The sequence below is a fragment of the Sinocyclocheilus rhinocerous genome, unplaced genomic scaffold, assembly GCF_001515625.1.
Source record: "Sinocyclocheilus rhinocerous isolate Xijiao unplaced genomic scaffold, SAMN03320098_v1.1 scaffold1716, whole genome shotgun sequence".
Lineage (NCBI taxonomy): Eukaryota > Metazoa > Chordata > Actinopteri > Cypriniformes > Cyprinidae > Sinocyclocheilus > Sinocyclocheilus rhinocerous.
Window position 1 is genome coordinate 100,887 of NW_015657977.1, and position 22,107 is coordinate 122,993.

Below are 22,107 nucleotides of genomic sequence, written 5' to 3' on the forward strand. Positions count from 1 at the left end.
TTATGTGGAAAATACTGTGGAACCGCGTGTATTTTTGAGGCTTCATACTAGTGCCGCGAAACTAACACTGGCATACATTTAACTAGAAAATACGTCTCTGTAAAGTTAAACCATACTTGTACTCTTCTTAGACAACATACATATTTTTACACATATTAAACCAATAAATACAAAAATTTACTTACTAAATTTGTTGACTGAGAAAGTTTCCCAACTTTGTGGAGAAGCTCGCGAAAATGGCTGACCAGCGTCTTCTGTCTGCAACGGTCTTCACGAGTTTTCGCGATAAGTGCACGTGACATCGGTATTTAAGTTGAGAGGACAAATACTCTAGCTGTGTCAACTTAAAAAAAATCATCGAAACAACTAAAATGCGAGATAATTTTTTACAGTGCAGAGGCATTGTCGTGTTAGAATAGAAAAGGGTCCTGTCCAAACTATTGGTATAAAATTAGAAGCACACCATTCCCTAGAATATCATTATATGCTTAAACATTAAGATTTGTACTCACGGAAATTACTAAAGTAGTTAAACCTGTTCATTAGAAGGGGGTGTCCCAATACGTTGGGCAATATAGTGTATGTTTGGTGCGGTAGGGGGTCCAACCTCATATTCTTTCATAGGGCCCAAAATTGCTAGTGACGCCCCTGCCAGCATTTCACTGTGTACACACCCAGCGACCATATCTACACATCATCCTGTGATGTTGTGAGGAAGACATTTCTGAAATTAGTATTCCCCATCCCCCTTTCATTACATGGAGAGTAACTCTTTGGTGGACTGGCTTAATACAGAGACCAGCTGAGGGCCTGTCTGTCTTGCAGAGCCACCCATCTCTCCGGCTCTGTCGTCATGTCTTGGAACAGACGAATGGAGTCGCTGGCTGCACGTTGCTAAGGCAGTGTTTGTGCATGTGTAGCTCAGCTAGAAAGTAGACAGGTGTTCCTTCGGCCCAGGAAGCGGTGCACTGATAACATTACCATGACAACAGGACTCACACCCCTATCACAACGAATGCACTTAGCTCAGATGCACACATAGGCCAACATTCACACACTCACACGTGCCAGCATCCCTCTGTTCTTTTTATCCATCACATATTTTTAGTGGATACAGTGTCTCGATCTGTGTCACAGTTGAGCTGGAGACTGAACAACACCTTTGTGTGTGTGTGTGTGTGTGTGTGTGTGTGTGTGTGTGCGTGTGTTTGTGTGTGAGGGCAGGGTCTATATTTAGAGTGGTTGATGGCCTGCTTTAGTCAAGAGCTGAGGGGGGTCTGGCTGACTTTAATCATGCTGTTTTTTTCTGTCCTCCTTCCCATCACTCCCTTCTCATTCCTGTGAGTCTCTCTCGCTGCTCTGCAGTCTCATTACTTTGGTTTCACGCTCTCGTTTGTCTCCTTTATTGCCTTTCTGTTCATCGTTGTGTCTGGGTTAAAAGTACAACACATGACATTTTGATTTCTCTTGAGCAGTGTGTCATAAAGAGAGTTTATCATTAAATCCTCATAGCCAAAATATAAGTGACCTCTGAATGTTCTCGGTGCATCTGTGTGTTTGTCTGGGAGGTTTGGAGAGCAGGGAGTTTAACCAATAAGAAATTATCCTCAGGGGTGAAATCACTTATACTGGAACCAGGTGTGGATGTAAAAAGACAGAACTGCTGTCATCTGAATCAGCAGATTGGCTTTATTTTTAAATAAAACTTTCATCTACACTACTGTTCAAAAGTTTGGGGTTGGTATTATTTTTGAAAGAAGCCTCTTATGTTCACCAAGGCTGCATTTATTTGATTAAAAACACAGGAAAAACTGTAATATTGTGAAATATTATTACAATTTAAAATATCTGTTTTCTATTTGAATATATTTCAATTGTATTTTATTCCTGTGATGGCAAAGCTGAATTTTCATTACTCCAGTCTTCAGTGTCATGTAATACTTCAGAAATCATTCGGATATGCTGATTTGTTGATCAAGAAACATTTCTCATTTTTATCACCAATAGTGAAAACAGTTGTGATGGTTAATATTTTTGTGGAAACCGTTATACAATTTTTAAAGGGGTCATATGATGCGATTTCAATTTTTCCTTTCTCTTTGAAGTGTTACAAGCTCTTGTCGTGAAGACGCTGTGTGTTTTGTCGTGAAAGCAGCTGTGTCTCATTTAGAAGGCTGCGCCCTCCGGAGGTCGAATCCTCTGGAGGTCGCATCCTCTGTAGGATGCATATTAGGAAATACATCAACTTCGCGCTGTGGATCGCCGGCAATCACAACACACTAGATAGCTGGCCAATCAGAGCACACCTCGCTTTTCAGACCGATGAGCTTTGTAAAAATTGATGCGTTTCAGAAAGGCAGGGCATAGAGGAGAAACAATAATGTACAGTATGTGGAAAAAATGTGATTTTTGAACCTTAAACCGCATAAACACATTTCATTACACCAAATACACAAATGATGTTCTTTTTAGCAACATCATATGACCCCTTTAAAAGTTATTTTATGAGTAGAAAGTTCAAAAGCATTTATTTGATTTTTTTTTTTGTATCATTATAAATGTCCTTACTGTAATGTTTTTTCTGGCTTTTCTTAATTTTGATCAATTTAATGCGTCCTCACTGAATAAAAGTAATAATTTCTCAAACTTTTACAAGGGTTTTAACTTTCTCAGGTTTTAACAAGACTGTCCAAAGTACTTCTACCGGGCCAACATACATGCACAACATGTCATTATCTAGAGTGAGTTGTTAGCTTATGCTTTATGTATTTGTTTTCAATTTTGTGTGACTGACCCTACAGACAACAAGGTCATTCCGTGTCAAACCAAAAAAAATTCAGAAACTTCCCCGGGCCCCGGCTCAAATTTTTGATTTGTTAATATTTTTTCTGTTGAAAGATAAACATGTATAGAGATGAAAGCCATAATATTAAATGTCACAGATGTACATTTACTGAGTAATTCACTATTTTGTAGAGGCCTAGAGGGGGGTCAAAATTACAATTTTCACCTGAGATTTGTAGCCAATTTTCAGTGGTGTAAAAACGACTTTAGAAAACTGGCAGCATCTTTATTTTATTTTTACACTGAGATTGGTAGGTCTGTTAGTAAAATCTGTTGACTTTAGCAATCATTGTTTCATTTTATGCCAACGGTGACAGTTTAGAAATGGCAAAAAGCACTTCTTGTGTTTTTTGCCTCAAGTTTGCATGCCTGTAACTCAAGAAGTATTAAATATATCTTAATATCCTTTTAGATTCTGGTTCTTAACAAACTTTCCTTTTGGTATCTTCATTTTAAAGGCCGTCGAAGGTTCAGTCACAGAGATGTGGAGATCTTAATGCGGCTCCATGAGTAAACTGGACAATTCTACAGTGGTCAAAAACCAAATGTTGGTCATTTTACGTACAGCTGATACTTCTTTCTTTTAAAGAGGAATATCTGAAGAACAAATAATGTTGAAACTAGAAATGTATCTCGTGACCTGTCTGAGTGCCATAAATATTATTTTTCTAAAGTTTGCATGCCTGTAACCCTAAAAGTATTCAAGATATTTTATTGTCTTTCTAGATTCTCATTCTTAATCAACTTTCCTTTTGAAATCTTAATTTTCAAGGCCCCATAGAGTTAATTCCCATAGATATGGGGATTTCAAAGCAGCTCCATGTTCAGATTGTTGACCCATTTTCAGTGATCGAAAACCAAATGTGGTTCACTTTACACACAGTTGATGCTTACTGCATTTAAAGTGGAATGTCTGAAGAATAAATAATGTTTAAACTAGAAATATATCTTGTTTCCTTCTATCAAAAGAATTGCATAAAACATAACTCTTTGAGTACCAAAAATCCACTGAAAATGGTTAAAGGGATAGTTCACCCAAAAATGAAAATTTTGTCATTAATTACTCACCCTCATGTTGTTCCAAACCCGTAAGACCTTCGTTCATCTTCGGAACACAAATTAAGATATTTTTGATGAATTCTGAGAGCTCTCTGACCCTGCCATAGACAGCAAGGCTCCTTACACGACCAAGGCCCAGAAACATAGCAAGGACATCGGTAAAATAATCCATGTGACATCAGGAGTTGTCACAGGGGACTTTTATTCAACAATTCGTCTCCTCCGCGTCACCCTAGCGCCATTTTGGAGAGTATCCACTGAACGTATGCTGTTTTGTGTCAGCTGCACCATGCAGGTACACTGTTTACATCATTTACGCTTTGATTTGAACGAAAACAACATATCCGTGTGACGCAGCTGACACAAAACAGCATACGCAATTTACGTTCAGTTGATACTGTCCAAAATGGTGCTACAGGGTGATGCGGAGAAGACGAATTGTTGAATAAAGTCGTTTTTTTTTTCTTTTGCACACAAAAAGTATTCTCGTAGCTTCGTATAATTGCGGTTGAACCCCTGATGTCACATGGATTATTTTACGATCTACATTTCTGGATTTTGATCGTGTAAGGACCCTTGCTTTCTATGGGAGGATCAGAGAGCTCTCAGATTTCATCAAAAATATCTTAATTTGTGTTCCGAAGATGAACGGAGGTCTTACAGATTTGATTGGACGAACATTTCTTGACGCCTTCCACAGAATATATAAATACAGATAAATACATTTAGACCACTTAACTTAATGATTGCTATCGGGATGTGAAGAGACTTTCAACCAGCATAACAAAAAATGTTTCTAAAGACAATCACCTATTGCACCTTTAAGATATCTTTTAATACTTCTTGAGTTACAGGCATGCAAACTTGAGGCAAAAAACACAAGAAGTGCTTTTTGCCATTTCTGAACTGTCACCGTCGGCATAAAATTAAACAATGATTGCTAAAGTCAACAGATTTCACTAACAGACCTACCAATCTCAGTGTAAAAATAAAATAAGTTTTTTGGGGGGATTAAATTGCTTCTTGTATGCTTAACCTTTTGAATTAAAATGTTTAAAATGAAACGAGGGTGAAGATTGGGAATGGCATTATGATTTTTTTTTCTTTTTCATTCTTTTTAAAATTTTATTTCAATTAGTGCTACCCCACGGTGGGGTAATGAAAGCGCTCTGTAAACTTGAAATGAATTTGAACAGTTTTAGAATGAGTTTTAATATGTAATAAATATGGGAAAGTTTTGAGACATAACACAAAAATTACACCAAAACTGAAAGAATGTGTTACAGCAATCCATGGACTCCCCTATTTAATAGATTTATGTTTCCTCATAATCATGGATTTCAGACCCCCCGAATGGCAGCACCTGTGTGTGGGAGTCTTATTGTGTGTTTGTGTAAGTGTGAGTGTGTTTGGACTACTCACAGCCCTCACACTGGTATTTATAACAGCTCTTCATGAAAACTAAACTATACTTGTGCTGTATTTTGTACTTAAACGTCTCTGCTTGACATATCCCTGTCACTCCGTTCATTCTCTTTCTCTTCTGTGTGTCTCTTGGCCTTTCAGGGACATGTAGGCCATGCTTGGTTGATGTCGTTCCAGTAAAGAATGAGGAAGGAGTAGTTATCATGTTCATCCTAAACTTCCAGGAGCTTTTAGACCTGTCCATGAAAAAAGGTGGCATCAAACAGCGAATGACACACAGTTGGCTACGGGCAGGTGCGTGTCCCCCTTTCTCTGTGTGTGGGAGAGATTCTGGCCCTTTCTGTAACAGCCTTATAAGGTAAACACATTGACTGCTGTGCTTGGTGCGACGGTCGGTGTGTAGGTGTAGCCAGAGGCAGCATTTGATAAAGGCGGTGTCAAATTTTGGTTTCAGAGTGTTTATGTATGTGTGAAGTGTTTGTGTGTGTCTATGCCTGGCCCATTATTTCTGTTCACAGTGTTGCTTTAACTTTTATATTAGAAAGTATGAGATATTTAGTTGACATAAATAACTATACATTTAATAATAGTAATAATAAGAAAATAAATAAGGTTAATATATGAAGTTATTTTTGTTTTTAAATATATAAATGATTATCATTATATTGAATTATATGTAGACTATATATGGAAAATGACATTTTTAGATTAAATAATAAAAATGCATGTGCAAATATTAATAATAAACAAATTAATAGTAATAATAATAATGATTATTATTATTATTATTATTAATGAAATAAATAAATATTTAAAGTTATCATATATAATGAATTAAAGTATAATTTAAATGTTTATTTTTATTGTTAAATTGTTAACAGTACTTTTTTAGTATTACTTTAAATAATTTAGTCATTATTAATTCAAAACAAATTATTTTATAATAAAATATAAAAATAGAATATATAAAAATGAATAAATATAGTAAAAAAAATATTATTTTTTATTATTAGTAGTAGTATGTTTATTTATCTAACAAATCTGATACTCATCAAAGACTTTTATCGAAAGCGACACTACATTTATTACAGGGAACGTCTTAGGTTTGTAACAATTTAGTTAGCAGCCCACTTCCACACCTTAGTTATCTAGTATATTCTGTAGGACAGAAAAATCATGAAAGATCTCCTGTATATCATAATGGTTTCTCCTAGACAGCAATGTATTTAATTGGAGAGAAAATGTCTTCTCCTGCTTCATAGGTTTTCTTCCAGAGAAAAGACCCTATTAGTGTCTTCCCAAAAGTTTTAAAAGAGACCTCATCAGTCTCACACACTGAGCTCAGATTTGTCAGGTATGATTAAAAGGACTTCAAAACCAGAAAGACCAGAAAGACAAGAACTCATTTCTCACCAGTTATGTCTCCTGAGCTTTGAGCAAAAAATATTCCTCTTAGGTTATTGAACCTTATGTTTGTGTATCAGGTCAGAAACGTAAGATGAGGCTGCGAATGCCCTCTCTCCGTGTCAAGCGGCAGCCGTCCATCCCTACGGACCACTTTGAGGGAGTGGTGGTGGACTACCTACAGGTACATGCAGGCATATGCGACACGCATCCGAGTTAATATTGCCACAGACACATGATCTACAACTCCCCCTCTGTGTGTCCTGCAGCCCTCTCATGAGGAGGTGGCCCTGAAAGACCTCCAGATGTCTGCAGACAGCTGCTTGAAATCAGAGACCCAGGCCTTGATTCAGCAGACCCCCTCCACATGCGGCTTCTCATCCCCACTCACACGGCCCTCAGACCGGCTAGAGCCCGGCGGACCCCCTCTCAAACATAGCCACTCCAGAGAGAGCGTCCACAGCCTCCGTCGGGCCTCCTCGCTGCACGACATCGACGGCATGAGGGACCAGTGGAGCGGTATGAGTGTTTGTGTTTGCAGTCATCTAGTTCCTAGTGTAAACAACATATTGTCACAAACATTGACTGTGCGCGAAACTTTATTATTTATATATTATCAGACAGTACCGGGGTAAAAAAGACCTCAAGGCAAGTTTGAATCTAGTGTCGGTGTAACATCTTGTCTTTGTGTGGTTTGCTGGTTGATTGAAAAAATAAAGATGATATCTCATATCACAGATTCACAGTTTGATTTAGTTTTTTTATGCAACTTATGAATCTGTGTTTACCAAGCATTATTCATTAAATATACTCTTGTATCTCTAAAATTCACTCACATTTGTTCTAGATCATCAAGAAAAACCCAATTTATCTCAGACAATACTTGTAATAAACATTTACTGCAAACAACATCATAATTCACGAAAGTTATTTTACATTTTTCCTTCTCCATAGAAATTCTTTAAAAAGAATCACTTTAAAATTATAAAACACAGAATTTCTCTTAAACCTTACTTTGTCTACAAGCAAAAGGAGGATGCTATAATCACAAGACAAAGCACATTTTCCTTAATAGAAATCTATTATAAAGTAAGGGCTTAACATAGAAATATTGTAGGATTAGTTTTTTTTTTTGGCAGAAAATATTTATTAAAAGGAAAATCTCTAAATTTTCTAGGACATTAAGCCACATTTTCATACTGTAAATAAAGAAAAAAATTTTTTTTCTTCAGCAAGGATGCATCATTGATTGATCTAAAGTGACAGTGTTACTGTTACTTTTTATCAAAGAATCCTGAAGAAGTGTATCAGCACAACTGTTTTCAGCATTGATAATAATGATAAATGTTTCTTGAGCAGCTAGAATGATTTTTGAAAGATCATGTAACACTGATGACTAGAGTAATGGCTGCTAAAAATTCAGCTTTTTTTACATTTTAAAATATATTAATAGAAAACATTATTTTAAATTGTAATAAAAATAAAGATATAAGAGATATAAAGTCATATTGTGAGATATAAACTAGCAATTAATTTAAAGATATAAACCTAAAAGTAAAACTAAAGCCATAATTTTGATGGATACCAGCTTCCATACTTTGACTTCCCAATATGGTGCAAAATATTTGGTCTTCCAAAGCCACTGTGTCAGTATATTAACCAGCTTGAAGCTGTTTCCCTATAACAGCCTTCTACAGTTGAGAAAACGCAAAACACGTAAACATTATTGTCTTTATCCTTGGATGGCAGTGTCATTAGGAGGAGAAAGTGTTTATGACAAGGGAAGTGTGAGTGAAATTTGGTTCTTTCTTGTTTCTTTTTTGGTGAGACTGCCTTTTTAAATCATGAGCATTTAGATATGTGATATATGAGCAGGGGGCCCCCAGCCGGGATGGAGCGGAACAGATACTTGTCAGCTTAATACTGTACGCAGCCCCGTTTGATCACCTCTATGGTCTCTGCTGTAATTAAACTCTTCCATTAGCATTGAACAGGAGTACCATGACCGAGTATATGATGTGCTTTCAATGGCTATTAAGTGACATATTTGAATTTATCCTTGACTACATAATAAGTCTGATCAAAACCAATTAGTCTAAAATAGCAGAAGCATTTAATAAAAATAAGCTAGTATCCTTTTCTAATGGAGTTTGTGGAACAGCTCCAAAAAAGCAGCACAAAGCGTAATGAGCATAACAATGCGGTCCATTTGAGCATGTTAAATTGTAACATTTAAGTCTCTGGAAGTCCAGAATGAGGCTTGTTGGCTCCCCGGTGAAATGGGCACATGTGGTGGCCTGACAGGCCTATTTCTGTAGCTGTAGTCCTAATCAATGCTTTTGTGTGACTGTGATTACCCACAGCCACCCCTGATGTGCCTGCCGCTATGCATGTGTGTGCGCATGAGCTCTAAATAGTTTATCCTGTCATTTCACAGGTGTCCGTATGACTCATAGGTCTAAATGAACACTTTTTCATTGTTGCATACATAAACAGTGACATTACTGGCATTGCAATTGGCAGACGCATACAGGATGGTAGTGCAAGTCACACGGCATGACACTGTTTTAATCAAACCCTGTAATGAAAACTGCGTGTTTCGTTGGCTGTTTTCTTAGGTGTGATATTTCTTTTTCAGATCTGAAGCCCAGTAACCTGAACTCCACCTCAGACTCTGATTTGATGCGGCACCGCGCTATTGGCCGCATCCCTCAGGTGACGATATCCTTCGGCTCAGACCGTGTCAGACCACCTTCCCCCACCGAGATCGAGATCATAGCACCCAGCAAGATTAAAGACCGCACACAGAACGTCTCTGAAAAGGTCACTCAAGTCACGCAGGTAATATACGTATTTCATGCAGGTGTATATATTCATGCAGATTCAGGATATTGTTCCTTATCTTTCTGTTCACTTTAGTGAGGCCTAGAGATTTTGTCATCTAACCCTATTTATTTATGGCGTTGTCGATATACAGGTTGTGATTTAAAAAACAAACAAACAAATAACTGTAGATTGTAGAAACCTAATTAAGGTAAAAATTAAAGCTGTCAATCAAGTTAAAATTGTAATAAAATAAAATGCACAATGTGCCAATTAACTAATCTAATTAATTCCAATTATCATATGATATTTGATACATACACTACTGTTCAAATTTTTTGGGGTTGGTAAGATTTTTTCAAGTTTTTGAAAGAAGTCTCTTATGCTTACCAAGATTGCATTATTTGCTCAAAACTACAGTAAAACTGTAATATTGTGAAATATTATAACAATGTAAAACAATAGATTGTTTTCTATTTTAATATATTTTAAAATGTAATTTATTCCTGTGATGCAAAGCTGAATTTTCAGCAACACTGCTCTACATTGATCTTCAGTGTCACATGATCCTTCGGAAATCATTCAGATATGCTGATTTGCTGCTCAAGAAGCATTTCTGATTATTTTAATGTTTAAATAAATTTAAAAATCTAATAGAACTCTTTTGTAACAATATGCAAATCTTTACTGTCACTTTTGATCATTTTGATGGATCCACACTGAATAAAAATCTCCAAACTTTTAAACAGTAGCTTATGTCAATATAGCTGAGAGAAATAAAAATAAAGACATTATTATGGCAGAGGAGTACAAATGTAATAAATATTTTATTGAGTATTGCAGTTCATGTTCCATGAAAATCTACATATGAAAAGATGTAATATATATATATATACACACGCACAGTGGATATTGAAAAAAACCACTCCTCTTTAAAATAATCACATTTTGTTGATTTGCAGCCTAAAATGAAGACGGACACAGTTTTTGTTTTATCCAGCTGTATTTACTCAGTGTAACTTATAACATCCAAGTGAAAGATATAACACCAACATGTCAGAAAAAAAAATGTAAAAACCAAATCACTGAGTTGGAAAAATGATCACCCCCTCCTAAAAATGACTTGTCAACTCAATCAGGTGTAGATAATCGCCTTCTCAATGGCACACAAAGCCATTTGACATTCAACTGTGATCAGCTGTGGTCATTTTGATCAGCTCAGCATGAAAAGAGCTTTCCTGGAGCATTTCCTTGGTAGTGCAACTGAAGCAAACAGTCAACTATGGGTGGCAACTTAAGGCACTGTCAAAAGATCTCCAGGATAAAGTTGTGGACAGTCAGGCACAAGTCAGGAGATGGATACAAAAAAAATTCAAAGGCTTTATCAATGCCTAGAAGCACAGTGACGTATTTTATTAAGAAGTGGAAGGTATCTGGTACAACACAGACCCTCCCTGGATCAGGACGTCACTCCAAACTGGATGAAAGAGCCAGGATGTGGCTCTTCTCCATGCGATACGAGAATCTATACGCTGGCACCATATATCGATATTTTAATTAATACAATAAGGTGCTCTAAATAGATTTTCCTGCTCCCAGCGTCGCTACTTCATGGCTCCTCGAGGTGGCACTCAACACATGAATGAGGGAAACATGAACATAAAGTTAACTAGTTTAAGAAAAAGAGGTTTTTAATAGGATGGCGGACAGCAGTGTGAGTAAAATGATAGATGCCCCAGCCATGTTTAAGTCCAAAGTCTGGACCCACCTCGGCTTTTATACCATTGATGGGACAAACAAATTCAACAAAGCGTACACGATATGCAAGAACTGCATTATTTGCATGTGCTTTAAAGCCTTGCCGGTTAAACATTTCATTTGTGTGCTGTTCGGACTCTCATGTTGTTCCAAACCTGTATTAATTTCATTCTTGTGCTGAATGCAAAAGAAGATATTTTAGGTAACCAAACAGTTGCTGGTCCCCATTAACTTTGATAGAAGGAAAAAAATACTATGGAAGTCACTGGAGACCAGCAACTGTTTGGTTACCCGCATTCTTCAAAATAACTTTTATGTTCAACAGAAGAAAGAAATTAATTCAGGTTTAAAACAACTTGAGAGTGAGAGAATTTTCATTTTTGCAGAATGTTTGCAGAATTTTTAGCAGTTTGGACTTGAATGAAGAGAGAAACTTGCACTTAACCTTTTCACAGGCATTTTGTTTTCATAGTTAGACAGATATTGTGATGTATCATTATAGGATTGTCTACCAATGTATCAGTTATCGCTGAATTGCTGTATGAGGTACCCTGTGATTCCCACCCCTATTCCCAATGCACACAAACTTCCCAGATTCCTGAGTGCCCTGTTGTCCCCTCAACTGTATCGTAAAATGGTTCATTACTCGAAGTGTTTCAACACGTTGCACACTATTGACATGTTGTGGTCAAAGGTGGAAAAAGGTGCCTTTGCATCCCAGACATCCGAGCCATTTTTGGACTCTTTCATATAATAAATCAATTTGTGCAATGAAAATCACATAAAGCAATAAAAAATTTTAATGTCATTGTACTTACACAAAGTATGAATACATTTAATTTATATTAAAAAAATAAGCATGGCTCAAAATAAAATAAAGATTGTTGTGGAATGGTCAGTTGAAGTGCTTGTGAAGCGAGCATTAATACAAGCTGAGCATGCACAAAACCTCACTTGTAAATATTTATTCGTATTCTGATTGTTTCTTATCAAAGAAGTCAATGACACTTAAAACCTGCGCAATGGGTTTGCGTTATTTGAATCAGAATGCAAAGCAGTCACGTGGTTGTGTGTGAAAATGAAGCTTCGGAGGTCACAGATCACGTGGTTATGGCAAAACAAATCAAGCTCCGGTACAGTGCTTCACTGTGAGATATTTTTTGTTTTTTTGAGACAAGCTTCGAAGCCTTGGTGCCGAATGTCACATCACTACTGTTGGTTGGCAGCTTTGTATCGACCATCGGCCACCCTGCCCTCTAAGACATCTGCATCGGCTGTCAAAAAAACTATATATATATACAGGGTGCGATTTGTGAACAAACCAGAGGGGGGGATGTTTTGAAAAAAAAAAAAAAAATTCCCCTTGAAAATATATCAAAAATCACAGGGGCGCTAAAAATATATAGATTACCAGAGGGGGGGATGTTTTGAAAAAAAAAAAAAAAATTCCCCTTGAAAATATATCAAAAATCACAGTGGCGCTAAAAATATATAGATTTTTTTTGGCAGCTGTTACAGAAATATTTTTATAATAAATATTCTGATTTGACCTTGAGATTAGCTTCAATATTTGACCACTATTTATGATAATACTTGGTTACAATGACACTAATAGTTGTTATTTCTGCCAGGAATGCAAAATCAATCGGGAGTGAATGACACAAACCTGTACATATTCAATTGCGTTTGCTTCCATTTATTTTAGATCAGTGCTTCACTACACAACATACAAACTTTTACTCCAAAAGTGCGCACATTGTGTATTCGCACGTTTACCTCATATTTCTTTAAATAGAATAGAACCATCATTTCTTAATGACTCGCAGAAAGACGATTCTCTGCCAATCCATCAGTCAATATTGCTTGATCATAATTCCCACATTACGGTGACGGTAAACCTTTACTTTCTGTCTCATAATACATTTATGTGTCAGTTTATTATATACAATATTTGCATTAGGTCACAGTATAGTGAGTTTTGAGCAAAAAACATTATGTATTACTCTCATACTGCCACTCTGAATTAGACTAATGGTGCGCGCTGACTTTCTGAAAAGCCCTGCATGGATTAAGGCGCGTGAACCAGGATCACGAAACCCAGACGGTCTGTATTAAGTGGGAGCGCTGACAGTTAAAGTCCATTTCTGATTTTATTGTCGTTTGTATTTTCATGTTGCAGTATTTTTTTGCTCTGTATTTTTTATGCTCTGTTGGTGGGATAGCATCACCCGGGGGATACATAGATACATAGACCAGAAGGGGGGAAACCCCCCCCCACAAATCGCACACACACACGCACACACACACATATATATATATATATACAGTGGGTACGGAAAGTATTCAGACCCCCTTAAATTTTTCACTCTTTGTTATATTGCAGCCATTTGCTAAAATCATTTAAGTTAATTTTTTTTCCTCATTAATGTACACACAGCACCCCATATTGACAGAAAAACACAGAATTGTTGACATTTTTTTTTAAATGTAGACACACACTCACACACAAAAGATCTGCACAAGCTTTCATCAATCCTCATCAGCCAGTGAAAAGGTTGGTGACATCCTTTACATGATTTACTATTTTGTAACATCTCCACACACGTCAGTTAAGTGACCTATATACAGAAACCACTGAGTCCTGTGCTGATGTGGGCAGTGATTATTTGGTTGTTGTGTAGGGAACGGACACACTCTGACACACTTTTCTACCCCTGTGTTTTCTGTGTGATTATTGCAGTGTACTGAGTATACTGGAATGCCTGCCTAAGTGTTTAAGTTACTGCACATTATGTATTTCACATAATGACGGCAAAGATTGTGTGGGCCCCTCATGCCATGGTTCATATAAAAGGGTAACACTTTATTTTAAAGACCAATTCTCGCTATTAATTAGTTGCTTATTAGCATTCATATTACTCAATAGGGAACATGTGCTCCCTATTCAAAAGTGTTACCATATAAAAGCCTGAAAGATGATCGGAACAGTATGCAATTGCCTTCAAAGTTTAGAGATAAAGTAATACAAAGTACGAAAGTACAAAAAAGAAGGCTGCAGTACAGCAGAGAGAGAAGAAGAATCAAAGAAAGACATTGAAAATGACGGAGAGAAAGAGATTGTATTGGTGACGTCTCTCTCCATGGACACACGTGGGAGACTGTGTTGTCCTACCAGTGGAAAAATCAATCATGCTGACAAATCTACTGCCAGCTTGCACATTTCTATCATAAAGCCTGTGTGTGTCATTAGCTTTTAATGCAGCTTATGACACATATTCACAGGAGAACTGAATGTTTCCCTCCCTTCTTCCTAATTACAAGTAAATGCAGTATTTTATTATATTTTTCAAAAAGTCTTGATACATTTGAGTAAGTTCACAAACAATTGTATTCCATTGTATGGACCTAATACACCCATGATCACAAATATCTTCTTTTTTGTTCCACAGAAGAAAGAAAGTCATACAGGTTTAGACTGACATGTATGGCCTCAGATTTGTTGATCCTGCTGTTGTTTCAACTGTATTTTGAGAATATTAACAGCATTCTAATTTGCGTGAGCATGACCCGTGTGTGGACGACTGTGACTGTGGATGTGTGTGTGTGTGTGTGTGTGTGGTTGCTCTCTGCTGGTGACCTTGGCTTCTAGGGCTAATGGAAGTAGAGGGCAGTGATAGCAGAGGCCAAAGAGACACTGACTGTCTGTTTCTCTACTCACACACACATCTGTGATAAGTCTGCATGCAAACACACTCTCTTTCTCTGGCCCTCTCTACTTGCTCTCTCGTTCTCTCTCTGTCTTACTCTTGCTCGCTCTTTCTCTTTCTGTGTCATTTTCTGCCAAAATTCATACGTTTGTTTGTATAACATGGTTTCTTTTATTTGTATGTTTAGATTCTACCCCATAACCCTCACACAAACCTTTTTTACATTTTAGCTTTCTTTTAATGCATTTAGTATTTATTAAGACATTTTGAAGCTGCCAGTGTAAGTAATTAGTGTAAAGTTTGTGTATGACCAGTTGAACATTTGCTTGATGTTTTGGTATTAAGGCATATGTGCAGTCTGTTGTTTGGCATTACATCCTGAGGTAGAACTGTAACAGGCAATTCCTGGCTTGATAATTGGACTTCGATTTGACACTGAGCAAGAAGGGAAATGATCATCTGCATTGATCTTTGTCACTACTGATTTGTCTACATAACATGACATAACTGGTTATGTAACAAGCTGCACTGTTTTTAGTGGACCGGTCTGCAAGTGAGGAGCATTAATCTTTGAATGAAGTATGAGCATGAATTCCATAGATATGTGGGTTCCTAAAATCACAGACAAAAACAGACAGAAATATTAGGGAGGTCATGGAAAAGTCATGAACAGTTCTCCTCTCTCATTGTTTCCTGTCTCATACTATCCTGTCCATTAAATATAAGAAAAAAAAGCCCCAAAAATATACACTACCATTCAAAAAATTGGTGTCGGTAAGAATGTTTTTGAAACAAGTCTCAAAAGTGTGCTCACCATGGCTGCTGATAAAAAAAAATAAAAAATAAAATAAAATAAAACATATAGTAAAACACTAATATTGTTGTACATATAGTCAGAAGGAAGATGAAGATTAGGATGAAACAATACGAAGTTTATTAAAAGACTCAAAACAACAACCGACAACAGAAGAGTGAAACAAAGCAACATATATATAAAGTAAATGAGGGAACTAATGAATAACACCTGTGATGATTAATGAACGTACATGACAACAAATAAATTACAAAGGAATTACAGAATACAAACTAAAAGAAACTAAAACAACATAATGGTGAAATACCCCCCCCCCGACCTAGTGCCATGACAGCAAGGCTAAACAAATGAACAAATGAGGGAGGGATGGTGGGGGCTCTGGAGGAGGACAAGGAGTGGGCGAAGGACTGATGACAGGCTGGAGAGCAGATGGGAAAGGGCAGATGATGGGAGGAGCATTGATAAGTGGTGGATGATGACGAGACCCTGGTGGCAAAGATGGTGAGTGTCCGATGGCACAGACCCTGAGCAGAGCAGAGATGAAAGTCCCCGGCGGCGTCGATGAAGGGAGGAGCCATGGTGGAGGTAAGGCTGATGACACCAGGGGGCCGACTGACAGAGACGACACCAATGGAAGAGAAGGCCCGGGGCAGAGACGGAAAGCCGAAGTGCCAGGGTGACATCGAGGGTCATGAGGGCCAAGGCGGAATTGGGACCCGGAAGACTGCGGCGAAGCTGGAGCGACTGAGGACCAAGGTGGAGCCGGAAGGAAGGAGGAGCCTGATGGAGCCAGAGGGGTGGAAGGACGAGGTGAAGCCGGAGGAGTGGAATCCCATAGCGATGGATGGATGACGACTGATCAAGGTGGAGCCGGAGGGACGAGGGAGCCTGGTGGAGCCATTGGGATGATGGGCCACGGTGGAGACGAGGGAGCTAGGAGCCAAGGCGGAGCCGATGTGTCGAAGGGCCAAGGTGGAATCCAGGCCTCTGAGGCTGGAGCCGAAGACAGGGGATCTTCACGCCAAAGCAGTGCTGGAGACTGGAAGACCTGCAGCGAGACAAAGCTCCAGGATGGCACTGACTGAGGGTGAGCTGAGGGGCAATGGTAATTAGCCCCGATCCAGAACAGTGACTTTAGGATCTCGTCGTCAAAAGGGCTGGTGACGGTAAGAAGGCAGATGCCTTTGGTTTAGAAAGTTAAGAAAGTTCCAGTTCTCACAAGCAATAGTGGTAAATCGCGCAGAATAATCCATTTAGGAGGTCGGTTGTTCCGTAACGTATAGTTCGAAGGAAGGTGAAGATTAGGATGAAACAATATGAAGTTTAATAAATGACTCGGAAGGATATTCACATTCGAAACAGTGTGCATAGCACAAACAACAACCGACAACAGAAGAGTGAAACAGAGCAACATAAATACAAGGCAAAGGGAACTAATGAATAACACCTGCAATGATTAATGAACGTCCATGACAACAAAAGGGAAGCGGGAAACTGAAACCAAGGAACACAGGAATTACAGAATATAAAATAAGTTCCCAATACTGACCCCAAACGTTAATTATGAAGGATGGGAAATTATGAAAAGGATGTTGTTATGCACACTCAGTAAAACTGCTCAAAAAGAAATCTGTAATTGCTCTAATAATTATGCATGTTTCTGCAGTAAATATGCACAATAATCTGAATAAATAAGCCTGTGACATATGGAGGCCCCAGTGCAGCTGCGACATTGTGAATCCCAGAATATCAGTGCCAAGCATATAAAGTATAGATAACAGTAACACTGTTCAATACATGAGCATCATTTACAGTCTCCACCCGTTCACTTTCCTTAAACAATTTCTTTACTGAAATGGAGATTTTCATTATTTTACTATTTCTTGTTTTACACTAGATCATATTGTTAATAATAGTTATTAAAAAAAGGTTATATTTAAAAAAAACTTTCAGATTACAAAAATATGTTTTGTAGTATTGTTAATTCACTGTGTTTGTGATAAAGGGATTTCATACACTACATGTAATGTAACTAATGTAACATGATAAAAGGCACACAAAATGATAGTCATACAGTGTGAGAAGTCTATGTGAGAAGTGCATCTTTTGCAGTGCCTGCATCAGATCCATATTCTGTCTACACAGTCTAATCATTACACAAATGGGATGGCCGTCGTCCATTCCACACCTTTATCAGTATGTGTGTGTGTGTTTGCGTGCATGAGGAAAAAGAGCTAGTGTGAAAGGGCGGTGTTTCCCTGTGTCAGTTCTCTGTGTGTCTGTCTCAGCACGGCTCAGAGAATGCCACCATGAGCTTGAAAGAGAAACTTAAGCCTGTAAGTACCATCCTTGCCTTGACCTTTATTTATCTCCTCTTCATCCGCTCTCTCTTTTCTTACCTTTGCTGCTTTGTTTCTCTTTCACTCTGTTTGATTTTCACCTCTCACACCTGGTTAGGAAAAAAAAATAGGTCAGGACCAGGATGGATTTGACTGACAGCTGATGCCACTCACATAGATCACTGTTAATAGTGTTGTTTCAGTGTCAGACTCTGTTGACGTTTTGTGACTTGTGAGACATATGCAGACTATTTTTGCCTGAGGTCGCGTCCCTTTATTTTGGCTTTGTCTTTATTTCTTTGTTTGTCTTATTGCCATTCACCATGTGTTTGTTTTATTTGTGGTAGTGGCGTGTAACTACATGTCTTTAATTGACTTTTGTTTGTTTTTACATTTTGTTTTTAGTTTTTTATTCCCATTCACTATGTGTTTGTTTTATTTGTTGTGGTTGCTTTAACATGTCCCTTTGTTTTGTTTTAGTTTTTTTAATCTTTTTTTTTTTTTTTTCTCTTATTGCCCCTCCCCATTTTTTGTTTAGTCTATTGTATTAGTTTGTGAACACATCCTTTCATGCATCATGCTTTTGTTTTGCATGTTGAAGTGCAATGTTGCGTGTTAAAAGCTGTTTTTTCAGAGAGTGGTGGATTTTTTTATTTTATACAAACAACATATAGTAGTAAAAACACGTCATGGAAATGTTACACTGACCTTAGCTGTACAAGATAAAGCTGTTGGTGAAGTTTTGCACAGTGCATTTTTACTTTTGTGTATCTTTGTCTGTGTGTGTGTCACTGAGTTTGTGACTGTAGTCAGCGTGCAGACAGTGAGAATGGATTTGCCTGGTTCCATCATTATGAAACAGAGTGTTAGATTATATCAATAAGCACAGATATCTCGCTCCAGTGAATTCGTGTGTGTGCATGTGAGCGCCTTCTGTCATTAGGATCTCTCCAGCACATGGATTTGAATGTGTGCTCACACAGTGTATTTGTGTGTGTGTTCACAGACATGTGCAGACTGATAAGAAAGGACTGTGACTTCACATGATTAGTAAAGGTTGATAGTGTTACAAAATATGTATAATATGCAGTGCTTTAAATGTGAATAAGATACTTAAAGTGAGAATGGACATATTTGTTTTGATGATTGCAGTGTAGAATTTTTTTATCCTTCACTGAAAATGTATGCTGTTTTGTGTGTGAGCTGTGAATAACACTTTTCAAGGTTGCTGACTTCTTGCCACATGAAATTGAGCAATAAGACTGTGCTTGTGTGTGTGGGAAAGGTTTTGCCTACTGTATGCCTCCCAACTGATAGCAAAATTCCACTGATTGCAAAATCTGAAATCACTTGCAAATACTTCATATGAAGAAGAAAAAAGATGAATAAACATACAAAATAATGTCTGAATGGATATAAAGATTTATGTGCAGTGCAGGGGTAGTATTAGAGCATAGGAAATATTAATAGCTCACTATAAAAACAGTAGAAGTCTATGGAAAGTCCCCACCATAATCAATAAACTAGCATGTGCATGTGTAGAATGATGTGATGACAGATGAGACTTTCTGAACAACTTACAACTTTTTGGCAACGGCTATTTACACTGTAAAAAAGGGTAGATGCTGTTTACACTGTGTGTAAATAGTGGTAGATACTGTTTGCACCATAAAGAGCAACACACATAGCATCTTGCTTGCATCAGGTGCAAATACTCATATGCTATTTAGTACATAGAAGTAAAATGTGTTTAGAACTGAAAGTTACATATCTGAGCAGTAGTGGGCAGAGTTAGTGAAAATCACCTTTGCTAACGGGTGACTACTTGCACTCAACTTGAATAGACTGTCTCTGGAATACTTGATTCTGATTGGTCATGGCATTCATCAGTTAAATACTGCATAACTGACCGCTTATCAGAGAAACCTGTACCCAACATAGCTGGTCAAGTAAAATAATAAAATAATTATACCTCAAATTAATAGTTTATGCTGCTTTATTTGTTTGGTAAGAAGCCATGTATAAAGCAGGATAGTGTACAGGCGTCAAGGTCTTTGCGTCAGGGTCCTGATCACCATGTTGGGGTTTATTTTCAGTAATGTCCGTCCATTATCTCATATAATCCATGTATGTGCTTGTTGTTAGAGACCTGCATTTCTGTAATCTGTCGTCATTGCTGTCTTTAAGAGCTAGAACACACTTTGAACACTTTCCATATTCAACAACACAGGAATGTTTGTTGATAGTTCTTTTGTCATTTTATTCAGTAGAGATTAATCTGAAAAGTTGTAGATCTATACTAAATTATCTGTTCGGGGTGTGAGAGAATCTGCTTTATTTTTATTACAACTAATCATTTGACTTCTAAAGCTGAAAAGCAAATGCCATAGTTTGCTTAATACTATTGTTGCATTGATCAAATCATCCCAATAAGGAGCCATACATGTTTTTATTATTATTATTATTTTATGCTTAAACTATAGATATTATTCAGGAACAATGGAAGTTTTATAAAGGCTGGGCTATTGATTAAGAACAAAAATGAGCTATTGCTACATTTTCATTTCCTATCTACTTTTTTGGTGCTTCTGGAAAAAATGTACAAATAATTTCACATTATTTATGCAAAATCCACAACAAATGCTGCCCGCACACTGAATGAAAACCAAACCACAAAGGTCTACCACAAATATATTTATTCATCTTTATTTTTGACTGGCATGGTGAAATAAGCTACGAGTTGAAACATTTACTCAATGGCTTGTTTGAACTAATATTTTGAATTAGCTTTTATTTTTATATTTTCAATTTTAATTCTAGTTTAAGTTTGATTAATTCTGTTGTGTACCTTTGTCATTTTTATTAGTTTTTGGTTTGATTTGTTTATATTTCAGTCTTAGTTTTAGTAATTTTAGTGCTTGAACTTAAAGGGGTCCTATTATGCTCTTTTACAAAGTCTTGATTTTGTTTTGGGGGTGTACTAGAACATGCTCTCATGCTTGGTGGTTCGAAAAACACATTATTTTTCACATCATTTGCATTATTAAAATACCTTTCTCCCCATCCTGGCACAAACGGCTCGATTAGTTCTGGGTTTTAATGAAGGCCCGCCCGTAATGAAATTCTAATGAGCCGCTTTGTGATATCATAAAGCCCCGAAAACAAACGCTGTAGTCCAAACGAGCCGTTTGTTGTAGTTCTTGAAAAGGGATTTAAAAAAAACGAAATATCTCCCTTTGGAGTGGACTTTGAGATTTGTAACTTTCTAGATCTTTTTAATGCCCAAACATACACACTACACACTGACTAAAATTAAAAAAGTGAAAAAGCATAATAGGACCCCTTTAAAACAACATGGCAAAATTCGTCATTTTCATTTAAATTTTTCATCTAATACTTATAAAATATAAATATTAGATGTGGTTGGATTAGATTTTATATCAGCTTTAGTAGTTTCAGTTAACAATAAAAGTTTAATACTTTCAGTTAACAATAACACTGATTGAAATAACACTTTGCACTTTTTTCACCATGTTAGTCAAAAATAAAAATAAAAATATTTTTGATAAACCTTCGTCTATAGTGGATTTTGAGTTTTCGTCCTCCATGCACCTGTGGATGCGCTAATCTTCGGTAACAGAAAAATTTGTTCTATATTAATGTATTGATTTAAAGGGGTCATATGATGCGATTTCAATTTTTCCTTTCTTTCCGCCGGCTGCGCCATTCTCAAGCCCACCGGCCATCGCTCACTCGGCATGCCGGGCTCCGCTCACTCAGCCCGCTGGCCGTTCCTAACTCTAGCCCGCCGTGTGTGACGCTGTGTTTCGTTGTGAAAGCGAAACTACTTTGTTTGGCCTTCCAAAAGAGGACATGACTAGAAATCAGTGGTTAAGTTGTATTTACAACACTGTTCCAGAACAGTTCAACCCAA

General features: G+C 37.3%; 1 protein-coding gene across 1 annotated transcript in view; it reads left to right on the forward strand.

Annotated features, from left to right (window-relative positions):
- The window catches only part of LOC107721966 (potassium voltage-gated channel subfamily H member 6-like), a 58,901-nt gene that overhangs the window by 19,426 nt on the left and 17,368 nt on the right, over positions 1 to 22,107 (forward strand). Inside the window, exons 3-6 of the mRNA XM_016530196.1 lie at positions 5,470 to 5,622; positions 6,813 to 6,916; positions 7,002 to 7,251; positions 9,371 to 9,573. Of these exons, the coding sequence (XP_016385682.1) occupies positions 5,470 to 5,622; positions 6,813 to 6,916; positions 7,002 to 7,251; positions 9,371 to 9,573 (710 nt within the window). The remainder of the gene's footprint in view (positions 1 to 5,469; positions 5,623 to 6,812; positions 6,917 to 7,001; positions 7,252 to 9,370; positions 9,574 to 22,107) is intronic.